This window comes from Physeter macrocephalus, chromosome 1 (assembly GCF_002837175.3).
Source record: "Physeter macrocephalus isolate SW-GA chromosome 1, ASM283717v5, whole genome shotgun sequence".
Lineage (NCBI taxonomy): Eukaryota > Metazoa > Chordata > Mammalia > Artiodactyla > Physeteridae > Physeter > Physeter macrocephalus.
In genome coordinates this window covers 77753834-77763846 of record NC_041214.2, presented here as the reverse complement: position 1 = coordinate 77763846, position 10013 = coordinate 77753834, and the positions used below count along the sequence as shown (strand labels likewise).

Sequence of the window (10013 nt, the reverse complement as noted above, 5' to 3'; positions counted from 1 at the left end):
GGGAAGAGATATGGGAACATATGTATATGTATAACTGATTCACTTTGTTGTAAAGGAGAAACTAACACACTATTGTAAAACAGTTATACTCAAAGATGTGAAAAAAAAAAAAAAGAGTTGTACTAAAGGAGCTTAGTCATTTCAAAACCAGGCCTCTCCCCCACACTCTTGCAGCACCTTGTGCACCCTGCATGGCACGTGTCAAGTAGTCTGGTAACTGTCAGTGCAACCTGTCTACCTTTCCAATTAAATGCTGAGGTCCTTGAGAACAGGGATTGTATTTTTAATCTCTGTAGTCTGCTTCTTCGCTCACTATCTAGCATAAAGAAATACTTGCCGAATGGACAATAGTATATAAGTAGCATAATAAAGGACAGATGAAAGGACATCTGACTAGGAGTTGGGAGACTTGTGTTTTAATACTAGTTTCAGTAACAGCTGAGTACTTGTGTTATAATTTACTGAGTACTTAATATGTGTCAAACACAGTGTTAGGCACTTAAATTGTTTCTCATTTAATCTTTAGGGCAATTCTGAGAGGTGCATCATCACTTTACAGAGGAGGAAACAGAGAGGCTGACTTACTCAAGGTTATTCAGATAAAGTAGATGAGTCAATCACTGAAGCCAAAGCACGTGTTTTTAACCTCTATGGTAGAAGTGTGTCCCATGGAACATTTGAAAGAGGTAAGAAATTTCCCTCTGGATTCCAGTTTCCTCCTTTGTTTATTGAGTGCAACTAAGTGGTTGACGCCCTTTCCAGCTCCTCATGTTACGGTGTGATGGCTCTGAGCGGCAACAATCACCACTGCGGTCTCGCCTGCCCTTGCTGGCTTGACAAGAGTGAAAGAGGTTTGCACGTGCAGCACGTTATAGGGCTTTTCAGACAACATATTTCGTTTCTATTCTTTTGTTCCTTTGAAAAGGGGATTCTGAAGGCAGAGAAAAGGGACCCATTTTTGGCACACCGCTTTGAAGCTAGAACCTGCTGTTAGTCAACAGAGCCAGCAAGGTGTTATTTTTGTTCTACAATCCTTCCCCGACACGGATGCTGGCTGAAATCATAAAAAAGGGCAAGGAAAGCACACCTACAACCAGAGACAAGTCAACTATCAGAGAAATAAAAATGGTAAAAAAGAAAACATAGGAAAAATGTCAATCTGTTTGCTATATTTCAACTGCCCTGTTGCAGTTGGATAAAGAAAAGGATTTTAGTGGTTCTTTTGACATCATCTGAGAATTACTTGAAAGACAAACAACCTATCTGTGCCACAGAGTTTACATTCAAGGGTTGAAATGGCCTAGATAAAGAGTTCTATCACACAAGTATTTATTGAGGTCTTACTTAGCTGGTATGTGCTGAAATGTTAATACCTCAGACCAGTTTTCTTTAGGAACAGCTATCTGGAGGAAAAGTACATTGTTAAGAAAAACTATGTACCTTTCATCCTTAGAATATCTTTCATCTGCTACCACTCACTGATACCAGGATGCTCATCTGGTAGAGAGGATGGGAATTTTAGAACAATGAAAGTCCCTAGTTGCCAGGAGACTGATGCTAGATCCAAACCCCCATTTGGCTTCTCTGGAAGAGCCAACAAGTCCTGGTGACACCTCTTTAAGGCATCCAATCAGAAAGAAACTTTGACGCATTAAAATGATTTAAAATCACTCATTTTGAGAACATGGTTCAACAGAGGAGAATAAATACACAGAAGGAGGAAGTCGGCTTTTTGCCGTTAAAACTCACTCACCTTCTTAACAGCAGAATCCCCTTTGGATGGATGACAGGATGCGGACATTTTTACCTAAAAAAAAAAAAAAAGGCAAACCTTTTGATATCTTCTTAGTTATAGTCTAGCTTTATTTGACCCATACTTAAAATAATTCAACTAGAATTCATGTAACTGAGATAAAACAGACATTTTCAGGGGAACAATGAATAGATTTTTTTTGTTAAGTCCCTTTGAAGTTTCTCTGGAGATCAAAAAGTCAGTAGTTAGCTAAGATAAAAATGTGATTAGGGTAAGAAAAGTAGAAAAGATGGTCCAAATTGGTTTTAGCCAAATGGTGAGGAACCTAATAGACACAGATCTCTGTGGACAATGGAAACCAACTGACGTGATATGTAGTAGCACGTCTTGCAGAGACCAACTCAGAGTATCCCTTCTGATCTAATGTCCCTTTTAAGCAAAGCATGCACAAGCATTTGATAATAATAGAAGGATTTAGAAAAATTATCAGCCAAACCATAATAAAAGGATTTTTAGCCCTAAGAAGAGAAGACTGATGATATAGGAAGATCTTAAAATATAGGAAAGGTTGAAAGAGACTGTCAGATAAAAGAGCAAGACCCAACTACATGCTGCCTGCAAGAAACATACTTTAAATATAAAGGCACAAATAGATTAAAAGCAAAAAGATTGGAAAAATATACCATGATAGTACTAGATTTCAGAGCAAAGACTATTGCCAGGGATATATTATTGCATAATGATAAAGGAATCAATTCATCAGGAGGACGTAACAATCCTAAACATCTATACATCTAATAGCTTAAACCTAAGTGTCCATCAACAGAGGAATGGATAAAGAAGATGTGGTACGTATATTACTCAGCCATAAAAAGGAACGAAATTGTGCCATTTGCAGAGACATGGATGGACCTAGAGACTGTCATACAGTGAAGTAAGTCAGAAAGAAAAAAACAAATACCGTATAAAACAAATACCGTATAATATCACTCATATGTGGAATCTAGAAAATGGTACAGGTGAACTTATTTGCAAAGCAGAAATAGAGACACAGATGTAGAGAACAAACTTACGGATACCAAAGGGGGAAGGAGGGAATGGGATGAATTGGGAGATTGGGATTGACATATATACACTACTATGTGTAAAATAGATAATGAATGAGAACCTACTGTATAGCACAGGGAACTCTACTCAATGCTCTGTGGTGAACTAAATGGGAAGGAAATCCAAAAAAGAGGGGATATATGTATACATATAACTGATTCACTTTGCTGTACAGAAGAAACTAATACAACATTGTAAAGCAACTATACTCCAATAAATAGTTATTTTTTAAAAGTACATAAAATAAAAAATGATAGAAATGCAAGGAGAAATAGATTTTACAGTCAGAGATTTCCATATCTCTCTCAATAAATGAGAGAACAAATATGAAGATTAGGAAGGATATACTCAATTTAAAAAATGGGCAAAGGATCTGAACAGACATTTTTCCAAAGAAGATATACAAAAGAATAACAGTACATGAAAAGATGCTCAACATCACATATCAGGGAAAGGCAAATCACAACTACAATGATGTATCACCTCACACCAGTTAGGATGGCTCTTATAAAAAAAAGACAAGAGATAACAAATGTTGGTGAGGATGTAGAGAAAGGGAAACCTTACACATCGTTGGTGGGAATGTAGATGGGTACAGCTATTATGGAAAACAGTATGGCGGTTCCTCAAAAAATTTAAAAAACTGAACTCCCATATCATCCAGCAATCCCACAGCTGGGTATATACCAGAAGGAATTGAAATCAGTATCTTGAAGATATATCTGCCCACCAGTGTTCAGTGCAGCATTATTTACAATAGCCAAGATATGGAAACAACCTAAGCATCCATCAGAAGATGAACAGATAAAGAAGATGTGATACTATATACACAGACACACAGACACACACAGAAATATTATTCAGCCATAAAATAAGGAAATCTTGCCATCTGCAACAACACAGATGGACCTTGAGGGCATCCTCGGGGATGCTAAGTGAGAGAAATCAGACAGAGAAGGACAAATGCTGTATGACAGCACTCATATGTGGAATTTAGAAAAACTGAACTCGTAAAAATAGAGTAGAATGGTGGTTACCAGGGGCTGCGAGGTGGGGGTAGTTGGGGGGATGCTGTTTAAGGGTATAACCTTTCAACTAGTAGAGAAATAAGTTCTGAAGATGTAAGGCACAACATAGTGACCACAGTCAACAATACTGTATCATAAACTTCCAAGTTGCTAAGAGACTAGATTTTCACTGTTCTCTACACAAAAAAAGAAATGATAATTATTGACATGATAAAAGTGTTACCTAAGGCTATCACGGTAATCATATTGCAATACATAAATGTATCAAACCAACACATGGAACACCTCAAACTACGCAATATCATATATCAATTACATCTCAATTTAAAAACTAAAAAAGGAAGGATATAGAATATGGACATTGACAGAACCCTCCACCCAACAAAGGCAGAATACATACATATTCTTTTCAAGTACAGGTATACCTCAGAGATATTACGAATTCAGTTCCAGACTACTGCATTAAAGTGAATACTGCAATAAAGCAAGTCACACAAACTTTCTGGTTTCCCGATGTATATAAAAGTTGTTTACACTATACTGTAGTCTATTAAGGAGCATTGTGTCTAAAGAAACAAAGTACATACCTTAATTAAAAAATACATTATTGCTATAAAGTGCTAACTATCATGTGAGCCTTCAGCAAGTCATAATTTTTTGGCTGGTGGAGGGTCTTGCCTCCATGGTGATGGCTGCTGACTGATCAGGTGGTGGCTGCTGAAGGCTGGGGTGGCCATGGCAGTTTCTTAAAATAAGGCAACGATGAAGTTTGCCACATCGACTGATTCTTCCTTTCACGAACGATTTCTCTGTGACACACAATGCTGTTTGACAGCATTTTACCCACAGTAGAACTTCTTTCAAAACTGGAGTCAATCCCCTCAAACCTTGCTGCTGCTTTATATGTTTATGTAATATAAATCCTTTGTTGTCATTTCAACAATGTTCACAGCATTTCACCAGGAGTAGATTCCACCTCAAGAAACCACTTTCTTTGTTCATTCATAAGAAGCAACTCCTCATCTGTTCAAGTTTTATCATGAGATTGCAGCAACTCAGTCACATCTTCAGGCTTCACTTCTACTTCTCTTGCTATTTCCACCACATGTGCAGTTACTTCCTCCACTGAAGTCTTGAACCCCTCCAAGTTATCCATGAGGGCTGCAATCAACTTCTTCCCAACTCCTGTTAATGTTGATATTTTAACCTCTTCCCATAAATCACCAATGTTCTTAATGGCATCTAGAATGGTGCATCCTTTCCAGAATGTTTTCAGTTGACTTTGCTCAGATCCATCAGTGGAATCACTACCTTTGGCAGCTATAGCCTTATGAAATGCATTTCTTGCATAATGAGACTTAAAAGTCAAGATTACTCCTTGATCCATGGGCTGCAGAATGGAAATTGTATTAGCAGGCATGAAAACAACATTCATCTTGTTGTACATCTCCATCAGAGTCCTTAGGTGGGTGACCAGGTGCACTGTCAGTGAGCAGTAATACTTTTCAAAGGAAACTCTTTTTCTGAGCAGTATGTCTCAACAATGGGCTTAAAATATTCAGCAAACCATGTTGTAAGCAGATGTGCTGCCATCCAGGATTTGTTCCATTTATAGAACACAGGCAGAGCAGATTTAGTATAATTCTTAAGGGCCCCAGGATTTTTGGAATGGTAAATGAGCATTGGATTCATCTTAAAGTCACCAGCTGCATTAGCCCCTAACAAGAGAGTCAGCCTGTCCTTTGAAGCTAGGCACTGACTTCTCCTTTCTAGCTATGAAAGTCCTAGAAGGCAAGTCATCTTCTTCTAATATTAAGGCTGTTTTTGTCTATGTTGAAAAATTATCTTAGCTAGATCTTCTGAATAACTTGCTGCTGCTTCTACACCAGCACTTTCTGCTTCACTTTACACTCTTACATTATGGCTTCTTTCCTTACACTTCATGAACCAACCTCTGCTAAATTCAAACTTTTCTACTTCAGGTTCCTCACCTCTCTCAGCCTTCACAGAATTGAAGACAACTAGGACCTTGCTCTGGATTAAGCTTTGGCTTAAGGAAATTTTATAGCTGATTTGATCTTCTATCCAGACCACTAAAACTTTCTCCACATGAACCATAAGGCTATTTTGCTTTCTTATCATTTGTAGGTTCACTGAGGTAGCGCTTTTAATTTCCTTTAAGAACTTTTACTTTTCATTCACAACCTGGATAACTGTTTGGCACAAGAGGCCTAGCTTCTGATCTATCTTGGCTTTTGACAAGACTTTCTCACTAAGCTTAATCATTTCTAGCTTCTGATTTAAAGTGAGAGATGTGTGACTCTTCCTTTCACTTGAACACTTAGAGGCCACTGTAGGGTTATCAACTGGCCTAACTTCAAAATTATTGTTTCTCAGGGAATAGGGAGGCCCAAGGAGAGGGAAAGAGACAGGGGAACAGCTGGTAGGTGGAACAGTCAGAACACACACATTTATCGATTAAGTTTGCCATCTTACGTGAGCATAGTTTGTGGCACCCCAAACAATTACAATAGTAACATCAAAGATCACTGATCACAGATCACCATGCAAATAATAATAAAAAGTTTGAAATACTGCGAGAATAACCAAAATGTGGCACAGAGATGCAAAATAAGCAAATGCTGTGGGAAAAATGGTGCCAAAAGACTCGCTTGATGCAAGGTTGCCACAAACCTTCAATCTGTAAAAAAATAAAAATAAAAAAGCAATATCTGAAAAGTGAAATAAAGAAAAGCACAATTAAATGAGGTATGCCTGGACCATTTACCAACATAGATTATCTTCTGGTGATAACAATTTTCAATTAATTTCGAAGGATTCAAGTCATACAAAGAATGTTCTCTTACTATAATAGAAATAAATTAGAGAGAGACAGAGAGAAGATGGCGGAAGAGTAAGACGCGGAAATCACCTTCCTCCCCACATACACATCAGAAATACATCTACACGTGGAACTGCTCCTATAGAACACCCACTGAACGCTGGAAGAAGACCTCAGACCTTCCAAAAGGCAAGAAACTCCCCACATATCTGGGTAGGGCAAAAGAAAAAAAGAATAAATAGAGACAAAAAAGTAGGGACGGGACCTGCACCAGTGGGAGGGAGCTGTGAAGGAGGAAAGGTTTCCACACACTACAAGCCCCTTCACGGGCGGAGGGGGGAGCTTCAGAGCCACGGAGGAGAGCGCAGTAACAGGGTGCGGAGGGCAAAGCGGAGAGATTCCCACAGAGGATCGGTGCCGACCAGCACTCACCAGCCCGAGAGGGTTGTCTGCTCACCCGCCTGGACGGGCGGGGGCTGGGAGCTGAGCCTCGGGCTTTGGTCGGATCCCAGGGAGAGGACTGGCGGCCCGAACACAGCCTGAAGGGGTTAGTGCACCACGGCTAGCCAGGAGGGAGTCCAGGAGAAGTCTGGAGCTGCCTAAGAGACAAGAGACTTTTTCTTGCTTCTTTGTTTCCGGGAGCGCAAGGAGAGGGGATTAAGCGCGCAGTGTTCTTAATGGCATCTAGAATGGTGCATCCTTTCCAGAATGTTTTCAGTTGACTTTGCTCAGATCCATCAGTGGAATCACTACCTTTGGCAGCTATAGCCTTATGAAATGCATTTCTTGCATAATGAGACTTAAAAGTCAAGATTACTCCTTGATCCATGGGCTGCAGAATGGAAATTGTATTAGCAGGCATGAAAACAACATTCATCTTGTTGTACATCTCCATCAGAGTCCTTAGGTGGGTGACCAGGTGCACTGTCAGTGAGCAGTAATACTTTTCAAAGGAAACTCTTTTTCTGAGCAGTATGTCTCAACAATGGGCTTAAAATATTCAGCAAACCATGTTGTAAGCAGATGTGCTGCCATCCAGGATTTGTTCCATTTATAGAACACAGGCAGAGCAGATTTAGTATAATTCTTAAGGGCCCCAGGATTTTTGGAATGGTAAATGAGCATTGGATTCATCTTAAAGTCACCAGCTGCATTAGCCCCTAACAAGAGAGTCAGCCTGTCCTTTGAAGCTAGGCACTGACTTCTCCTTTCTAGCTATGAAAGTCCTAGAAGGCAAGTCATCTTCTTCTAATATTAAGGCTGTTTTTGTCTATGTTGAAAAATTATCTTAGCTAGATCTTCTGAATAACTTGCTGCTGCTTCTACACCAGCACTTTCTGCTTCACTTTACACTCTTACATTATGGCTTCTTTCCTTACACTTCATGAACCAACCTCTGCTAAATTCAAACTTTTCTACTTCAGGTTCCTCACCTCTCTCAGCCTTCACAGAATTGAAGACAACTAGGACCTTGCTCTGGATTAAGCTTTGGCTTAAGGAAATTTTATAGCTGATTTGATCTTCTATCCAGACCACTAAAACTTTCTCCACATGAACCATAAGGCTATTTTGCTTTCTTATCATTTGTAGGTTCACTGAGGTAGCGCTTTTAATTTCCTTTAAGAACTTTTACTTTTCATTCACAACCTGGATAACTGTTTGGCACAAGAGGCCTAGCTTCTGATCTATCTTGGCTTTTGACAAGACTTTCTCACTAAGCTTAATCATTTCTAGCTTCTGATTTAAAGTGAGAGATGTGTGACTCTTCCTTTCACTTGAACACTTAGAGGCCACTGTAGGGTTATCAACTGGCCTAACTTCAAAATTATTGTTTCTCAGGGAATAGGGAGGCCCAAGGAGAGGGAAAGAGACAGGGGAACAGCTGGTAGGTGGAACAGTCAGAACACACACATTTATCGATTAAGTTTGCCATCTTACGTGAGCGTAGTTTGTGGCACCCCAAACAATTACAATAGTAACATCAAAGATCACTGATCACAGATCACCATGCAAATAATAATAAAAAGTTTGAAATACTGCGAGAATAACCAAAATGTGGCACAGAGATGCAAAATAAGCAAATGCTGTGGGAAAAATGGTGCCAAAAGACTCGCTTGATGCAAGGTTGCCACAAACCTTCAATCTGTAAAAAAAAAAAAAAAAAAGGAATATCTGAAAAGTGAAATAAAGAAAAGCACAATTAAATGAGGTATGCCCGGACCATTTACCAACATAGATTATCTTCTGGTGATAACAATTTTCAATTAATTTCGAAGGATTCAAGTCATACAAAGAATGTTCTCTTACTATAATAGAAATAAATTAGAGAGAGACAGAGAGAAGATGGCGGAAGAGTAAGACGCGGAAATCACCTTCCTCCCCACATACACATCAGAAATACATCTACACGTGGAACTGCTCCTATAGAACACCCACTGAATGCTGGAAGAAGACCTCAGACCTTCCAAAAGGCAAGAAACTCCCCACATATCTGGGTAGGGCAAAAGAAAAAAAGAATAAATAGAGACAAAAAAGTAGGGACGGGACCTGCACCAGTGGGAGGGAGCTGTGAAGGAGGAAAGGTTTCCACACACTACAAGCCCCTTCACGGGCGGAGGGGGGAGCTTCAGAGCCACGGAGGAGAGCGCAGTAACAGGGTGCGGAGGGCAAAGCGGAGAGATTCCCACAGAGGATCGGTGCCGACCAGCACTCACCAGCCCGAGAGGGTTGTCTGCTCACCCGCCTGGACGGGCGGGGGCTGGGAGCTGAGCCTCGGGCTTTGGTCGGATCCCAGGGAGAGGACTGGCGGCCCGAACACAGCCTGAAGGGGTTAGTGCACCACGGCTAGCCAGGAGGGAGTCCAGGAGAAGTCTGGAGCTGCCTAAGAGACAAGAGACTTTTTCTTGCTTCTTTGTTTCCTGGAGCGCAAGGAGAGGGGATTAAGCGCGCAGCTTAAAGGAGCCCCAGAGACGGGTGCAGAGCTGCCGAAGAGACAAGAGACTTTTTCTTGCCTCCTTGTTTCCTGGTGCGCGAGAAGAGGGGATTAACCACGCCGCTTAAAGGAGCTCCAGAAATGGGGCGCGAGCCGCGGCTATCAGCGCGGACACCAGAGACGGGCATGAGACACTAAGGCTGCTGCTGCCGCCACCAAGAAGGCTGTGTGCGAGCACAGGTCACTCTCCACACCTCTCGCCCAAGAGCCTGTGCAGCCCGCCACTGCCAGGGTCCCAGGATCCAGGGACAACTTCCCCGGGAGAACGCACGGCGCGCCTCAGGCTGGTGC

The 10013-nt window shown here is 40.9% G+C and overlaps 1 protein-coding gene across 5 annotated transcripts in view; it reads right to left on the bottom strand.

Moving 5' to 3' along the window:
• Nucleotides 1-10013, bottom strand: part of VPS8 (VPS8 subunit of CORVET complex) — a 290094-nt gene that overhangs the window by 60555 nt on the left and 219526 nt on the right. For all 5 annotated transcript variants that reach the window (XM_055084239.1, XM_055084243.1, XM_055084241.1 and 2 more), the window contains one exon: nt 1754-1807. In XM_055084239.1, the coding sequence (XP_054940214.1) occupies nt 1754-1807 (54 nt within the window). The remainder of the gene's footprint in view (nt 1-1753; nt 1808-10013) is intronic.